At 44.9% G+C, this 18,400-nt stretch overlaps 1 protein-coding gene and 1 non-coding gene across 7 annotated transcripts in view; both read right to left on the minus strand.

The window, feature by feature from the left end:
- FBXO25 (F-box protein 25) overlaps nt 1-14,215 on the minus strand; it is an 88,347-nt gene extending 74,132 nt beyond the window's left edge. For 4 of the 6 annotated variants that reach the window (XM_068161356.1, XM_068161351.1, XM_068161355.1 and 1 more), the window contains exons 1-2: nt 14,140-14,215; nt 9,757-9,900 (exon numbers count right to left, since the gene is read on the minus strand). In XM_068161356.1, coding sequence (XP_068017457.1) covers nt 9,757-9,893 — 137 coding nt within the window. In that variant the 5' untranslated portion in view covers nt 9,894-9,900; nt 14,140-14,215. Of the gene's footprint in view, nt 1-9,756; nt 9,901-11,055; nt 11,105-12,533; nt 14,063-14,139 lie in introns of those variants that run through there. The other 2 variants (XM_068161352.1, XM_068161353.1) reach the window with 2 other exon arrangements.
- On the minus strand, nt 4,639-4,711 carry TRNAA-AGC (transfer RNA alanine (anticodon AGC)). Its single transcript has one exon. It is a non-coding gene; the product is annotated as a tRNA-Ala (tRNA).
- Nucleotides 14,216-18,400: the final 4,185 nt, after the last annotated feature.

Genomic DNA, 18,400 nt, shown 5'->3' on the forward strand with positions numbered 1-18,400 from the left:
GGTTTCGGTATTTGTTGGTATTAACTGATACGTTTTCTGGGTGGCCTGAAGCATTCCCTTGCAGGACAAATAAGGAAAGAGAAGTAACTAAAGTACTGTTGAATTAAATTATTCCATGGTTTGGGGTACCGAAGAGCATTTCTTCGGATAGGGGTACACATTTCTGTGCAAAAGCGGTGAGAGCAATAAGAAAAGCATTACAAATCAAATGGCAATTACACACGCCTTACCGTCCACAGGCCAGTGGGCAAGTGGAAAAGATGAATCATCTTATTAAAGAGCAAATTGCCAAAATATGTCAGGAGACTAATTTGCAGTGGTATCAAGCTCTGCCTATTGCTCTACTGAGGCTGAGAGTCAAACCAAGATCAAAAGAAAAGTTAAGCCCATTTGAAAGTCAGGATGTGGCTCAGTTGGTAGCGCACACGACCCTTAATGGGAAGGTCGTGAGTTCAAGCCTGAAGTGGGCAGTAGTGTCCTCCCTACTCTAGTCATGAGGTGACAGGTTGGACTCGATGATCTTTGAGGTCTCTTCCAACCTTAGTGATACTGATACTGATACTGAAATTTTGTATGGTAGACCTTATGCTATGCAAGTCGTAAATGGGGACGCTATAGGCCAAATCGGTGATCAGTACATTTATGATTATGTAATTACGGTGGGGAAACAATTCGACAGGAATGCTACTGTGGTGATAGAGCACCAACCTAAACAACCCGATTGCAAATTGCATCCGTTTAATCCCGGTGATTGGGTGTATGTTAAGAATCTTTTAGTAAAACCCCTACAAGAGAAGTGGGAAGGACCTTTCCAAGTGCTGCTGACTACCTTCACCGCGGTTCGGATCAAGGAGCGACCTACGTGGATCCATTATTCACGAGTCAAGAAAGCTCCGGAGAACAAACAAGAGGAGCAGACGTCATGATCCTGACTCCACCTCAAACCTTTACAACTCTGATCATTGGACTCTCGATAAGTATAGCTCTTCCCCAAGGCTCTGCCCCAATAGACCCATGGTCTCATGCACACCAGTGTATCCACCCGGAGAGGGGAGTGAAGGGACCCTATTTCGAGGTTTATGCCTTACGTAACAATCAGCCATACATGAGTAAAGTATGGCATCAGCCCTCCATGGTAGCATACAAGGGAGACCAAATCCAAATTGGGTGTCGAGAGCTTGACCCAGTGGAAGGAAAAACAAGGCAGCTAGTATTAACAATTCGACCCTTGATGCCGGCCTCTAAACATAACCTAATTACCTTTAGTCCAGTGAAAATGGGCAAGCCCACCGTCTGGGTCCAGCAAAAGGGCCCAATTTCATGCCAGTGGAGTGACTTCAGGGAAGATCCACCCGGATTACAACCCCATAACACGGTAATTTATAGAGAAGATTCGCTTGGGGAACTACATCCCCAAAACCTAACCCTTGACCTTCACCCTCTTCTCTTTCCTGCGGGAAAGATCGTAGCATCTAATGGTCCTGAGGAAGGGAAAGCACGGTGTGAGATGGCATTTAGATTGGATCAGTCAATGTCGTTCGTATGCGAAGGACAGTTGAAAATGCTGGAATGGGGTTTTAGCTTCCTTAGGCATGCTGTCGAATATAAGGTGCAGTTACCGGGAGAAGTGATCCCATTGTATCCAGATTTAGACTTGCCCCAAGAAACCACTCTACCGGTAGAATGTAAAGTAGTATATAACCTAACCTTTATAGGATTAGAATTTGACGAAAGAATTCGTAAGTTATAAGAAAAAGGGGGGAAATGAAGCCCCAAAACAGATAGCTTTCGAGAAATAATGGGTTAAAACATAGAATGTGAAGCATTTGAAGAAAGCATAAACCAGATAGAGCAATAAATCGGCTAAGGCATGGGACACTGTGACAGAAAAAGGAGATAAGTGATAAGAACTGTTGGGGTAAGCATGATTCAGAGCCAACAAGGTCAAACTGACCCTAAGAGCCTTGTCAAGTCAGCGGAACCAAGCCGGGTACACCGGGAATTGACCAAATTAGGAAAGGAGTTCAAAAGTTTAAGGAGGAAGACTCATCAGGAGACCCCTGCCCATGATGAAGGCCACCGGAATGACCACCAAGAAGATCCTCAAAAGAGATGTCCCCGCCCACGCTCCGCCTACACCACGCCCCATATGAATATGCATGCAAAGATATGATTATGTATATTATCTGATGTAATACTACATCCAAAACTGTATAAAAGGCATGCTTTTGTTACGGGAAAGGCAGAAATCCATTTAGTGATTTCTCCAACGCGTTGCCAATAAAAATACCTCCTGTCTATCTGACTTAAACTGAGTCTCTTAGGCAGTTATTCTCGCCTTTTGGGGCAAAATTCGGCATCACATGCTGCCAAACCTGACAGAGCTATGAGAACTCCAGCTATTCTTCCTCATTCCCTTGCTTCTTTTCTCCTGGAGGATGGAATGCCCTCAAGTCATGCAATTGCCAACAGAGACACATTAGTGTTTCAGAAGAGACTCAAAGCCATTTACAGCTTCACCCCTGCATGGAACGTCCTGAGATAAGTGCCTGCACCAAACAATATTACAACATATTTGGCAAATGCCAAAATTATCTAAGACTAGATTCAAATCCAAGGACTTCTGTCCAGTGCCGAAAACTTTTGTGAACACCAGATTCACTTAAAGAATTACACGAAAAAACACTGACTGAAAAGACTGCCCTGACAGCCCAAATAGCTCATATGAGCCTAACACACACAAAAAAGGAGCATCACCATCACAAAATTCTTATTATTTTCATAGTTTCATAGTTTCATAGTTTCATTCAGGGTTGGAAGGGACCACAAGGATCATCTAGTTCCAACCCCCCTGCCATGGGCAGGGACACCCCACACTAGATCAGGCTGGACAGAGCCTCATCCAGCCTGCTCTTAAACACCCCCAGGGACGGGGCCTCGACCACCTCCCTGGACAACCCATTCCAGGGTTTCACCACTCTCATGGTGAAGAACCTCCTCCTCACATCCAGCCTGAATCTCCCCACCTCCAGCTTCATTCCATTCCCCCTAGTCCTATCACTACCTGATATCCTGAGAAGTCCTTCCCCAGCCTTCCTGTAGGCCCCCTTCAGATACTGGAAGGCGACAATTAGGTCACCTCGGAGCCTTCTCTTCTGCAGACTGAACAGCCCCAACTCCTTCAGTCTGTCCTCATAGGAGAGGTGCTCCAGCCCTCTGATCATCCTCGTGGCCCTTCTCTGGACACGTTCCAGCACCTCCACATCCCTCTTGTAATAGGGGCTCCAGAACTGGACACAGTACTCCAGGTGGGGTCTCACCAGGGCTGAGTAGAGGGGGAGGATCACCTCCCTTGACCTGCTAGCCACACTTCTCCTGATGCAGCCCAGGATCTGATTGGCTTTGCGGGCTGCAAGTGCACACTGAGAGCTCATGTTGAGCTTTTTGTCCACCAGCACCCCCAAGTCTCTCTCCTCAGGGCTATCCTCCAGCCAGTCACTGCCCAGCCTGTATTTGTGCCTGGGATTGCCTCGACCCAGATGCAGGACCCTGCACTTGCTCTTATTGAACTTCATGAGGTTGGCCTGTGCCCACCTCTCCAGCCTGTCAAGGTCCCTCTGGATGGCCTCCCTTCCCTCCAGCGTGTCTGCTGCACCACACAGCTTGGTGTCATCAGCAAACTTGCTGAGGGTGCACTCAATGCCACTGTCCATGTCCCCCACAAAGATGTTGAATAAGACAGGTCCCAGGACTGATCCCTGAGGGACTCCACTTGTCACTGGCCTCCACTGGGACATGGAGCCATTGACAGCCACTCTTTGGGTGCGGCCATCAAGCCAGTTCCTTATCCATCTAGTGGTCCACCAATCAAACCCATGTGTCACCAGTTTGGAGACCAGGATGTGGTGTGGGACAGTGTCAAAGGCTTTGCTCAGGTCCAGGTAAACGACATCAGTTGCTTGCCCCTCATCTATTAATTTTGTCACCTGCTCATAGAAGGCCACCAGGTTGGTCAGGCAGGATTTGCCCTTGGCAAAGCCATGCTGACTGTTCCCAATCACCTCTTCACTATTCTTTTGAGCGAGTAGTGACTCCAGGAGGATCTGTTCCATGATCTTTCCAGGCACAGAGGTGAGACTGACTGGCCTGTAGTTCCCTGGTTCCTCCTTCTTGCCCTTTTTGAAGATGGGGGCAATGTTTCCCCTTTTCCAGTCTGTGGGGACTTCACCAGACTGCCAGGACTTTTGAAATATAATAGAGAGGGGTTTAGCAACCTCATCTGCCAGTTCTCTCAGTACCCGTGGGTGTAACCCGTCGGGTCCCATGGACTTGAACACTTTCAGGTTCTTCAGATGATCACGAACCTGATCTGCACTTACAATGGGCAGTTCTTCCTCCCCGTCCCTGGCTTTGACTTCCATAACATCAGGAGTGTGGCTAGAGGCCCTTGCAGTGAAGACTGAGGTAAAGAAGTTATTAAGTACCTCAGCCTTTTCCTCATCACAGGTGACCATGTCACCATTTTCCTTTCTGAGGGGGCCCACACCTTCCCTAGTCTTCTTCTTCCCATTAATATACCTGTAAAAGTTCTTAGTATTCCCTTTAATCTCCCTGGCTAGATTCAACTCAAAAAAGGCGTGGAGAATGCGGGCATCGATCCCGCTACCTCTCGCATGCTAAGCGAGCGCTCTACCATTTGAGCTAATTCCCCTCCCTAGCTAATTCCCCTTCCCTTTATCTCCAAAGGAAAGCTTAAGACAGTTTTACTCCTAAGCTGCAAGCTACTGAAAGGGATTTACATGGAATTCTGTAAGGCAATGCTGTTCTCTCTCCCCCACTCCGCTTCAAGGACACAGACCATGGCACTGGAAATAGGTATCTGTGCTAGAATTCATAGGTACAGGTAGTCATGGCCAACATTCAGCACACAGGGCTTGAATGAGCACTCTCTCAACCACATTTCCAGCTACTCCATACTTTGAATACAAGGAACTCAGCACTTTTATAATATTAATTATCCAAGTCAGTAATAGCTCCAGAATTGAGGGTCTCACTTTTCCCATAGCTGTTTTATAAATGGATCTAATTTAAAGTGCAACTATTCAAGCATTATTCCAAATAATTTGAGTTCCTGTACAAGTGATGTCTGTCCAAGCATGGTTATCATTAGATCCACCATTTTTGACTAATTCATCAACTAGATTGACAATGCACTGGATGACTAAATAAATAAGGTAAAAACTTGTATTTCTGAAAGACATTCTTCAATTAAAGTTATACATATCTCTTGAAAGTTTATTTCCGAATCTGTATGTGATCAGAATCTTTTAGAAGAGAAAGCATGTGACATGGATAAAAGAAAGTCTGGCAAATAATTCTACCCATACTTTCTGCCACAGAAGAGACAAGTAAAGACAGTTTTAGTTAATGACATACCTTGAAGTTTTTTCTTTTAAAGGAAATTTGCTGTAACTGTTCCCTGGAATACTCAAGTACTACCTTTAGTTAAAATCCTATAGAGTATTTTGGTAAAACATTTCATTTAATGAGTGAAAATAAATAAAACCAGCCAGGCTACCACAGACCATCATCCCTACTCACAGGGCAGCTTAAAGAGAGACAAGTATTTATGCATTGTTTACGAGATGCTTCCTCCACAAGGAAGTATTTTACCAAGCATCACTCTTACTCTGTGCTCTATGATGTTAGTAGATAACCTAACCTGGGCTCTCTATTCACTATACACAGATAATCATCTCCAAATAGCTTAAGACACTGACTGGTTCTCTGCTCCAAAACACAACACACTGCTGTACTTCAACACAAATCCCAGCAGATAGAAGAACCTCAAGCCTGGGTACAGACTGGATAGGAGGCAGTTCTGCAGAAAAGGAACCATGGGTGATGTGCATAACAAGCTGAACACAGGATCTCCTCTGTTGTATAAAGGCAACTACACCCTGGTCTGAGCTAACTAAAGTGTATCCTGCAGACTGAAAGAAGTAATCATCTCCCTTTATTTGGCATGATAAGCTGCATTTGGAGTGCTGTGTCACATTTGGGGCTCCTCAATACAGTAAGAACATTGGCATTGAAGAGTTACTGAGGAGATTAGGTACTGGAGCACACGATACATGAAGGTAAGAGAACTGATGTTGGTCAGTGTTAAGAGGTGGTGGTGGAGTTAAATCTACTTACTGTGTGACCGTTTTAGGCTGTGCCTTTAAGAAAAGGACATTTGCTGGAACACTCTGGCTGAATATTTTGAAAACATTCAGATATTCTAAACGAATTTCATTGGTAGAATGCAACTTTAAGTTCACTTTGAGTCTCACTCTGTTCCAGTCTGTTCTGCCTTTCCAGCCTGTCTGCTTCTGAGCAACTAGCTGGAATGACCTTGGATAACAGATAAGAACTAATCCCTGCATGCGCTTTGAGGCCTAACAAAATTTCATTCTTATTAATTACCTTTTCTCTCTCTCTAACCCTTTTTGGGAAAAAAGGGACATAGGGGGAGACAGAGGCTACAGAGGGGGAACCCTCCTCTGTCCGGAGGAGGGAGTTTTGTTCTGATTATTTTCTTTGCTGTGTATTTCTGTATATATATTGTAAATACTGTATATTGTGTATATATATAACCTGCATTTCATCTTGCTTGTGAATACAGCTCTACCCTTTGCTTCTCCGACTGAGTCAGCTGTGGTTTCTTTCTTTGTGGGGGAGGGAGAGCTGGGCCTTCTCTCACCACCACATACTGTCAACATCCAATATTAGGGTATGAATAAGAGAGCTAGACTATAAGGTTGGAAGAGATGTGCTGTAATAAGTGATGGGCTGGAACAAGTGATAATGGACACAACCTGTGATAAAAAATTCTTATTAGATTTAGGGGAGGGTGAAACAAAAAAAACCATAAAAATCACAGTCAGGGTAAGACAAGCTAGAACAGGAACCCAGAGAGGGGGTAAACGCAAAGTTCAGCAAGGCAAGGCTGTATACAACCCAACATCATTTGTCTCTGCTTTGCAATGTGTTTGGACCCGATGACCATCAGAAGTCCTTTCTACCCTAAGTTGTTCTATAATGTACAAATAGACACTAATTGCTGTTTACCAACACAGGTTTATTCAGAGATACAATGTTCAAGTTATAGTCATAGAGCCAAAGTTCAAAGTGCAGTGTAGTTATTCCCAAGTAGTGCGTAGTTATTCCCAAGCAGTGCTATCTGCCCAACAAGTACCAACTTGAATTCTGCAGTCTAGGTTTGGGCAATGTACATTTTTAACTGCAAAGACAGAAAAAAGATTAAAGAAAAGAAACAAACCAGGGCCACAGTATATGATGTAGTTCGGCTTTGTTAAGCAGAAGATATCCAAGAGGAAAATAGGTAACTGGGGAATAACTACAGATGAAGGCATCTGCCACAGACAGAGCTGGTCCCTGGGTATGGGATTCTGGCAAACTAGCTTAAGAAACTCAAATCATTAAACACTTAGGATATTATGAAAACCTTTTACACTCAAAGTATTTTGTATCCTGTCCCTTCAAATTAACATACACATTTTAGTCCTGAATTTCAGGACTATCTTTCAAAACCCAATTGATTTAAATCTGTTTCTAGGAAGACAATACCATCAGAGTTCAATACTAAGTTCTTTCAAGACTAAGGAGAGTCTTTACTGCTTCTTAAAGAGGCAGTAAAAATACCACACCTTGCCCTCTGGAAAAAAAGATATACACACACATATATATATATATAATTAGGAACAGAAGAGCAGGAGTCTTAATGATATTCACAAAGACAACTATCATGTCACAGCTGCCAAAGAGTATTCATTAAAGCAATGTACAAGATATAATTATTTAGTGACTGTGCAAACAACTAGAAGAATTAAGTTAGATTTCCTTTCACTTGCCAACAATATTATTAAAGATATATGAGAAAGGGAAGATTTTTTCTAAAGTACTTAAGGCAACTTCTGTGTTGGAAGCTTACTCAACACTCTTACAGAATATCATAATTTGCTTTATCCACAGTGGCCAGACTGTGTGGAAAAAGCAGCACAAGTATCAGTAACAGATGAACATAGAAAGAAGAGAAGCATTAAGAAAACAGTAGGTCAAGATAAGCTGATTAATAATTCTTCACTGCTTGGCAACTCTTGAAGTTTATTTCAAAAACTTAGAAAACAACTACAGCAAGTCCTTGCTTAGCAGTAAATTCCCTCTAAATCAGATCAGTTACTGTATCATTTACTCAACTAAAGCCAAAACACTGAATGTTCCCTTGTCTCATTATGAGCACATTATGCTGGAATTTATGACCAAGAATGCTATCCCTGAGAATAACTTCTTTGTAGAGAAATGAAGCAGAAATTTGTTTGGACAAAGTTATTTTTAACACACCAGACTGTGGGCATTTGCCACAAGGATTACTTTATTTAGCTACTATCTTTCTCACCTGTTTTACAGAAGCACACAGTCATCTATTGTGTTAGATGATTACCATAAAAGTACCCTTAATTGGGTACTTGGAGCAAAGACATTATATGGCTGCCATAAGCAGTCCTAAACCAACACCCATGCAGCAGAAAGTCTTAATTCACTTCCAGGTAATGTTTCAAGATGCCTGTTGAACTTGCAATTGATAAGCACTGCTTTTATCTTTAAATAGCACTTGACAAGACCTGGATAGCCGGGCAAAGGGAAACCCCATGAAGTTCAAGAAGGACAAGTACAGAGCCCTGCATCGGGGAAAGAATAATACCAGTCACCAGTACAGACTGGGGGGTCATCATGCAGGAAAGCAGCTCCATGGAGGAAGACCTTGGAGTCCTAATGGACAGCAAGTTATCCATGGGACAACAATGTGCCCTTGTGGCCACGAGGGCCAATAGCATCCTGGAGTGCATTAAGAGAAGTATGTCTAGCAGGTCTTAGGAGTTTCTCCTCCCCCACTACTCTGCCCTGGTGAGATCACATTTGCAACAGTGCGTCGAGTTTTGGGGTCCCAAATTCAAGAGGCAGGAGTCTACTGGAGGGAGTCAATGGAGAGCTACAAGAATGATGAAGGGACTAGAACAACTCTCCTATGAAGAAAGACTGAGAGATCTGGGGTTATTTGGTCTTGAGAAGGCTGAGAGGGGATCTTATTAGTGTCCATAAATATCTGGGTGTGGGTGTAAAGATGAAGATGCCAGTCTCCTTTTGGTGGTACCCAGCCATAGGACAAGGAACAATGGATACAAGCTAGAACACAGGAGGTTCCACCTCAACATGAGCAGACACTGCTTTATGGTGAGGGTGACAGAGCACTGGAACTGGCTACACAGAAAGGTTGTGGAGTCTCCTTCTCTGGAGACTTTCAAAACCTGCTTGGATGCATTCCTCTGTGTTCTGCCCCAGGTGATCCTGCTTTGGGAAGGGGGGTAGATTCAATCTCTAGAGGTCCCTTCCAACCCATAACAATTCTGTAAGTCTATGACAGGTTTTTATTTATTTGTGTTTTTAAGAGTTTTTATTTCCAAGTTATACAACGTAATACAGGATCTGTCAGCCTAAAATCAGGAATTCAAGAAGTAGTGACAAAAGACAGCTGATCTCCACATAGGTCTTCTGTCTGCCTGACTAAACAAACACATAGTTGCCTTTGTATAATCTGCACATGCCTGCAGTCCAAGTGGAAATTAAGTCAATCTTTGCATTCTCACCTACTACTAATTAATGCAGAGTAACTATTTCATTTTTTCAACTTACACAGTGTGACTGAAATCATTCAGTTGATTATTCTCATCCTCAAGTGCAGGTCTGAAAGGTTCACATCGTTTCCATCCATCTTCTGTTTTAACCCATCTCCATCCAGGGGACCTCCAATCTTGGCCCAAAAATGGCATGGTTTATCTATAAGCAGCAAGAAGATTGTTTGCGTATTTAATTAAGAAAAGTTGCAAAACTTGTCATTATTTCAATTTTCTCTTTAACCTTAAAGTAAAAAAAAAATACTACCTTGAGCAAAGAAAGTTCTTTGTAAAGCATCCATCTAAGAAACAGATTCAGTGGTTTCCTGAGTACATTTTTAACCCTGTAACCTCCTTATCTTTCAGCCTTTATTAGATCAAGGCAGGTTTCCTTGTTTACTTTAGAGAACAATGAAAAGAATCATGGCTGTCCAGGAAACCGGTAATACCAAAATGATCAAAATTGTAGCCTGTGTAAGCTGGTCCACCATGATCAAACAGATTACCAATTCTGAAACCTGACTAATAAATGGTTGTTAAAGATTTTTGAAAGACCACAAATTCTAAGACTATAGATGCTGAGTTTGTGCTACCCTGTATAGTTGGATTTCTGTAAAGGAATTTATTTTCCCAAATATTTTTTCAGTTTTTGAGGGCCACTGCCCATGCTAGGCTATTAACCAGATACCAGGACAAATGGACACTGCCATACAGTGGGACTCAGCAAAACACTTAGTGGTCATGCCAGTGTTGGTCTGGCAGCTGGGCTTGATCTTAGAGGTCTTTTCCAACTTAATCCTTCTAGGATTCCATAGTCATTGTGAAGTGTCTCCTGAAATTCCTACAAAGACATGCAGGTCATCACAGGTGTAGCACTCCAACAGCATTGTGCTACCTTGTTTTAAAAGGTGGATTCACTTCTGACATGTTAAATAAGAATTTGGACAAAGTGGTTTTCTACATGTTGAAAACTCTGACCTTTTCCCATTCATCACACACACATATTGATCCTTATTTTAACGAGAGATTTCAGATGCAAGCTACACAGGGAAAAACAGCAGTCTCCTATTTGAAACATATGCTAATATGTAGCATCACCAGCTTTGTTTCTAACAAGTATGTATCTTTTAGTATTTTTTAAGCTGAAAAAAAAATATTAGGCCTCATCAGTCAAACATCAGTGACAAATTTATTCATCCATTTACACTCCTTATCAGCATCTGCCCAATATAATACATAAGTTATTCCTGGAGACATTCAAGGTAAGGCTTGATGGGGCTCTGAGCAACTTGATCCAGCCAGGTATATCCCTGCTTACTGCATGGGCGCTGGACTAGATGACTTCTAGAAGTCCCTTCCTTAAATCACTGAAAGAGATTCAGAAAACAGCAGACAGCAAATCAAAAACATCATCTGAGACAAAAATAAGTGTTTTTTAACCATTTAGAAGTGCTTGTAACAACAGGGATGAAGGGCAATGGTTTTAACCCAGAGCAGGATAGATGTAGGTTAGACAGAAGGAGGAAGTGTGAGCATGGCAAAATCCTGGAACAGGTTGCCCAGGGAGGTGGTTGGGCCCTGTCCCTGGAGACATTAAAGACTTGACTTCATGTGGCCCTGGGCAGCCTGATCTAGTTGGAGGTATCCTTGCTCACTGCAGGGGGGTTGGACAAGATGACCTTTGAGGGTCCCTTCCAACCTGATGCAATCTGTGAATATAGAGAGCTCACAAACTATTCCTGCTCAGTAGCTCAGATATAAAAATAAAACATTATTGCAGGGGTATGTCATTACCCAACAATTACACAAAGAATGCAGAACCAAAGATCATTATAGGTTGAATAGGTTAACTTAGGGGGGGAAGAAATTCAGTATTTCATGAAATATGGAAAGGAAGTGGAAAAATTGAGACCACATACTTGCAAGCAAAATGGGAATGTGTATTGTTAGAAGCTAAAAGGGTAAGTTACAAAACAGGAGGATAAAGAAAAAAACACTTGCCAAAAACAGTACAAGAAAAGAGTGTTGTGCTCAAATGGATGAAAGCAGCTGAAGTCCAAACTTAAGGACAATTTACAGAATAATATCATGCTCAGTATGTTTTATAAATTCTGGAAGCCACAGGGTTTTCTTTCAAAGTTTAAGCTATCAGGCCACCAGTGTAAGTGCTATGTAGAATTTCCTCCGAGGGAGCTGTACTGGTGTTTAAAATTACACACTAAAATAGCTGCACACTCTAAACCACACTACTTCACAGATGTTCACAACCTGAAAAGCAATGGCCTTTCACTGCAAGGTTTCAACACAGTATCAAGAAGCACACATACACACATGGAAGAGTACTGATATAAAAAGCTCAGAGGCTCATTAACAAAAGGTTCAGAGAATTATTTCTACATGTGTATGATATATTCAGCATATGATCTACGGTAAAAATGATAAAAGTAGTTTTTAGAAAAAACACAGAACTTTTAATTTTTTTAAATGCCTTAAATATTTGTGGAACATTTCAATAACTCCATAATTCTGTGAGGTTCATACTGATTGCCTGTTTTGGGGGTTTTTGTTTGTTTGGGTTTTTTTGGGGGGTGCTAGGGGCTTTTATCCACAAAGAAACAGATATTCTTAGTCCAAGACAGTTTCATTATTGCACCAGCTAAGAGTGCATCCATCAATAGCAATTCCACAAAATGCCTTGCACTGATGCTCATAAGTTGTACTTCATGAAGTCAGAAATTTAAAGGTATTTTAGTAACAGCACATACACAGCTAGAAAAAAACAAACCAAACACCTACCAAAAACCAAACCCATTGCTTCCGAGTTCCTGTAGGAACAAAGCCTAGATTTAATTGTTATTCAGAAGTGATCAAACTTTAAGAAGCTGCAGTGTATCATCACCACCTCTCCTATGCATTTCTTTCATATGAGAAGTGATCAGGGAGTATGACTGCTTACACAGGTAAGAACATTCATGGTTTTGCTCTGCCTCCACTCAGATTTGTTTCCCAGTACAGAACTGCATTACACAATCCCTGTGGCTTCCAGACCAGAGCTTGCTTTCAGAGTTCCAGCATATGTTGTGGACTATACCTTCAGTAATAGCAAGCAGCTGTTTATTTATTAAAACATCCACCTCAACAAAATATGATCTCCCTAGACTTGGATTTTGTGGAACAATGCAGAGAAACAGGGTTTTTAAAGCAAAAAATGACTGCAGAATAAATGTGGTCAATAGCTGACAAGCGTTTAAGACATTGATCAGGTTTATCTTTTTCCTAAAAATAAACAAGAGCAAGAGTTCTTCTCTTTGCATCTCACACACCTTTCCCTCAGGAGAGGCAGAAAAAAGACTGAGGAAACAAGAACTACCGGGAAGCAGCACAGGAGAGATGTGTACGCCAGTTTAGTACAGTTTGAGATTATAGCAACTGCTCCAGCCATTCTTGCACTTGTAAGGGAAGGCAGTTCTGCTTTCCATGAGGTAGAGAACTCAGTGCATGTGGAAAAATCACTGCAAAGCCATTCAGAAAGTAGCAAGTCATCCTATTATTTTGCCACTGTACTGGCGAGCTCTTCTGTTCATATATTCCTGTAATTAAAGTTCTCATTTCCTAACGATCCAACAGCATACCCATCTCTTCCTCTAGTGTGCTGACAAAATCTCTTCAGCAACTCAACTTTCATTACAAACTGCTCCTTTACGTTCTTGCTGCAGGCACATTACTTCTAGACTACCACCTTCAAGGAATTAGCCTAGCCAGCCTCTATGACTCAGAGGCCAGAGTCTGCCCACAAACTCTACCCCGCCCCATTATTTTTCCTATCAAATGACTATCTTGAATAAAATCTCAAAGTTCACGAGGATCATAATTCATCAGCTACTTCGCTTTTCTCTTGCCCACCCCTATTCTGATTGCTATTTCCCAAACAATTTTAGTGCATCCAGGCCATACAATTCTCAGTTCCCAACAGGCACACATGCTCCTCCTCTCCAAATGAGCTGCCCACTTCTGCCTTCTTCCCGCCAGGCCGCCACTGTCCCAGCCCTTGTGTCCCCCAATTCTCATCGTCACGCAGCCTGCTGATACCCCAACATCCCACTCCTCGAGGCAGTCTCCAGACACTACATCCCCCGCCAAGTCCACCCCACGCTGCTCATCATTCCTAACCCCAGCCCCATGTGCCCATCCTGACCCCAAAACTTTGTTCCAAACCATTCCAGCTCCATACAGCCATAAAACTCAGCCCCAAACCCCTCAAGCCATTCCGCCCACACTCAACACCAAACCCCAGGGCCGGTAAGGCCTCACGTGTACCGTCCCAACACCCCCTCCCTCCCCATTTGTATACCCGGGCCCTCACGGCCCCGCTCCCATCCGAGACGTCCCGGCCTACCCTCACCTCACACCAGTGCCAGTGCCGCACCCGGCCCGTGCCGCGCAGCTATTGCCGGAAGTAACAGGGAACTGTACTCCCCACACCCCCGCCTCGCTGATTGGCTGCTACGCTTGTTGCTACCCGGCGGCACCTTTCTCCATTGGCGGAAGAGGTCTGTGACGTCAGCGACATGCGCGTCACGTGACCAGGAGCGATGCGCACATGTCAATGTTTTGGTCGGGCGGGGGCGGGGCTGGGCCTGTCTCTGCACTGCCGGTGCAGAGCGCCCGCCCCTGCCCGCTTGGTTTTGGCTTACGCACAGAGGTGCGCGCATGGGAAACGCTAGCGGCCGGGAGCGGAGTGGTTTTGCCTCGGTTATGGCCCTCGGGGGAAATCAAGTTGTGCTGCCTGACCCTCCTTTGCTTCAGTTCGTGGAATGGTTTGGGCTGGAAGGAAGTTTTAAAGGTCACCTAACCCACCGCCGCTGTAGTCAGCAGGGACATCCTCATCTAGATCGGGTTGCTCAGAGCCCCTTCCAAACGGGAATGTTTACAGTGATGGGGCATCTATCACCTCTCTGGGCAACCCAGGCCAGTGTTTTACCACCTTCAGTGTAAAACTTTTCTTCCTTACATCTACTCTGAATCTAAACCAACCTCTTCTTAGTCTAAAACCATCACCCCTTGTCCTGTTGCAACATGCCCTGCTGCAACATGCCCTGCTAAAATGATTGTACTTGCTTTTATTGCCATCCCCCCTTAAGTATTGAAGGGATGTAAAGTGTCTCCCCAGAGCCTTTTCCAGGCTGAACAACCCTGTTTCTCTCAGCCTTTTCACAGAATCACAGAACGGTAGGGGCTGGAAGGGACTTCGAGAGATCATCCAGTCCAACCCCCCTGCCAAAGCAGGATCACCTATACCAGGTCACACAGGAACTCGTCCAGATGTTTACTCCTCCTAGCCAGAAAGATTTATCAGGGTGCTGCAGTGACCAATGGCTGCAAAGCAGGCTGGTGTTTGAGCCCTGACTCTCCCTGAGGTTACCTCCTCTTCCCAGTTTTGGCAGAGAACTCGGGCAACCAGAGCAAAACGCAAAACTGCTTTGAAGGGAGGCCACTGGAAAGATGTTCTGGCCCTCTGATCATTTTTGTCACCCTCGTCAGGACCTGCTCCAGCAGATCCATGTCTTTGCTGTGCTGAATGCTCCAGAACCAGACACAGTAATCCAGGTGGAATATCACCAGAATGGAGTAGAAGTGCCAGAGAATCACCTCCCTCAACCTTAAACTAATATCCAATCTAAATGTCCTGTGGTGCAACTTCAGGCCATTTCCTCTTGTTGTAAAATCTGACACTTCTTAGATTTATGCTTGTAGGATACACCACATGCCACAACACTGGGTGAGAAGGGAAATTAGTGGAAAACCTGTCTCAAAAATCAAGTTTCTATAGGTTGTATGAAAACAAGAGGTAGGAGGAAGACACCAATTTAGGGATGCCCTGGGGAGGGAAAGGGGAATTCTGGTACCTGAGAGCAGCTGATGAGTATGGGTCAGTTACTGTCTTGACCACTTACCTCCCTGAAAATGAACCTCTCCTCTCCTCTCCTCTCCTCCTCCTCTCCTCTCCTCTCCTCTCCTCTCCTCCTCCTCTCCTCTCCTCCTCCTCTCCTCTCCTCCTCCTCTCCTCTCCTCTCCTCTCCTCTCCTCTCCTCTCCTCTCCTCTCCTCTCCTCTCCTCTCCTCTCCTCTCCTCTCCTCCTCCTCTCCTCTCCTCTCCTCTCCTCCTCCTCTCCTCTCCTCCTCCTCTCCTCTCCTCTCCTCTCCTCTCCTCTCCTCTCCTCTCCTCTCCTCTCCTCTCCTCTCCTCTCCTCTCCTCTCCTCCTCCTCTCCTCTCCTCTCCTCTCCTCTCCTCTCCTCTCCTCTCCTCTCCTCTCCTCTCCTCTCCTCCCCCCCCCTTTTTTTGGGTGGCTTGGGGGTGTTATATGTAGCTTGAAGCATTATGCTTATTTTTTCAAATGAAAAATTTGGAAAGAATGGGAGAGAAGTCTGTAGGAAGCAAAGCTTATGTAGCTTCTTGTTTCTTAAAGCATTAAATAATGAATGAATAACTGCAAGAAAATTTCAGCTGTCATTTAAAAACTAGTAATTCTCCTCTGTATGAATGTGGATAAAACTAACAAGAGAAAGTTAAGGAGCTAAAAACAAAGTAATTTTTTAAAATACTGTAATTTGCTTAGATTCCAAGACTGAGAAATTTATTTAAAATATTTTTTATGTATAGTGCATGTCTACTTTAAAAATGTACAGAAGAAATGATGTTGTTCATTTTAGGAAGATTTGAACATGAGGTGCTGAGGGTGCTGAGAGAGCTGGCAGATGTGCTGGCCAAGCCGCTCTCCATCATTTTCCTCCAGTCCTGGCTCACTGGTGAGGTCCCAGATGAATGGAAACTGGCCAAAGTGGTCCCCATACACAAGAAGGGTCAGATGGACGAACCCGGAAACTACAGGCCAGTCAGCCTGACTTCAGTGCCAGGGAAAATGATGGAGCAGATTATCCTGGCGGCAATAACTGCGCACCTGAAGGATGGCCAAGGGCTCGGGTCCAGCCAACATGGATTTAGGAGGGGCAGGTCCTGCCTCTCCAACCTGATCTCCTTCTATGCTCAGGTGACCCGTCTGGTGAACGTGGGGAGGCCTGTGGATGTGGTCTACCTGGACTTCAGCAAGGCCTTTGACGCCGTCCCCCACAGCAAACTGCTGTCTAAGCTGTCAGCTCGTGGCTTGGACCACTACACTTTGTGCTGGGTTAGGAACTGGCTGGAGGGCCGAGCCCAGAGAGTGGTGGTGAATGGTGCCACATCCAGCTGGCGGCCAGTCACCAGTGGCATCCCCCAGGGATCAGTGCTGGGCCCCGTCCTCTTCAACATCTTCATTGATGATCTGGATGAGGGGATTGAGTCAGTCATCAGCAAATTTGCAGATGACACCAAGTTAGGGGCAGATGTTAGTCAGTTAGAGGGTGGAAGGGCTCTGCAGAGGGACCTCGACCAGCTAGACAGATGGGCAGAGTCCAATGGGATGTCATTTAACAAGTCCAAGTGCCGGGTGCTGCACTTTGGCCACGGCAATCCCATGCAGAGCTGCAGGCTGGGGTCAGAGTGGCTGGAGAGCTGCCAAACGGAGAGGGACCTGGGGGTGCTGATTGACAGCCGCCTAAACATGAGCCAGCAGTGTGCCCAGGTGGCCAGGAGGGCCAATGGCATCCTGGCCTGCATTAGGAATAGTGTGGCCAGCAGGAGCAGGGAGGTCATTGTGCCCCTGTGCTCTGCATTGGTTAGGCTGCACCTTGAGTACTGTGTCCAGTTCTGGGCCCCTTAGTTTAAGAAGGGCATTGAGACACTAGAACGTGTCCAGAGAAGGGCAACAAGGCTGGTGAGAGGCCTTGAGCACAAGCCCTATGAGGAGAGGCTGAGGGAGCTGGGATTGTTTAGCCTGGAGAAGAGGAGGCTCAGGGGTGACCTCATTGCCCTCTACAACTACCTGAAGGGTGGTTGTAGCCAGGAAGGGGTTGGTCTCTTCTCCCAAGCAACCAGCACCAGAACAAGGGGACACAGTCTCAAGCTGCGCCAGGGGAGGTTTAGGCTCGAGGTGAGGAGAAAGTTCTTCACCGAGAGAGTCATTCGTCATTGGAATGTGCTGCCCAGGGAGGTGGTAGAGTCACCATCTCTGAAGGTGTTCAAGAGAGGATTGGACATGACACTTAGTGCCATGGCCTAGTCATGAGGTCTGTGGTGACAGGTTGGACTCGATGATCTTTGAGGTCTCTTCCAACCTTAGTGATACTGTGTGTTGTAGTTTGGGCTGGGTGCCCTCTGCTACGGGGGTATTTCCTGTATCCAGAAGTCCAGCCCAGTGGGTGAACACAGGAAGTTATGTATTTCTACCATAATCCCTTGCACCACTATAAATTTTACGGCGGGGTCTGGCACTTCATCTTTCCTTTCCTCTCCGACACCTGGTAACTGGGGGAGAGCTCTCCCAGCCATGGGCCTGGTTAGGCCCAAGGCCATGGGAGGATGGGCAGTCTCAGATCTGGCCAGGTGAGACTAGCCTAGCAGTGGGGGGGGATGGGATCTTTCTGGGTTTGTTTTGGGGTTCCTCTTGTCACTGTGTTTCTAGCTCTCTGCATGTACTTACTGTTCTCTATTTAAACTTTCCATCACTTTTGCAATCTGTTTGTCTGAGTCGTTATTTCTGCGTGTGGTGGAGAGGGGGTTTGCCC

Source organism: Melanerpes formicivorus, unplaced genomic scaffold, assembly GCF_026170545.1.
Source record: "Melanerpes formicivorus ecotype bairdi unplaced genomic scaffold, bMelFor1.0.p_v2 SCAF_57, whole genome shotgun sequence".
Lineage (NCBI taxonomy): Eukaryota > Metazoa > Chordata > Aves > Piciformes > Picidae > Melanerpes > Melanerpes formicivorus.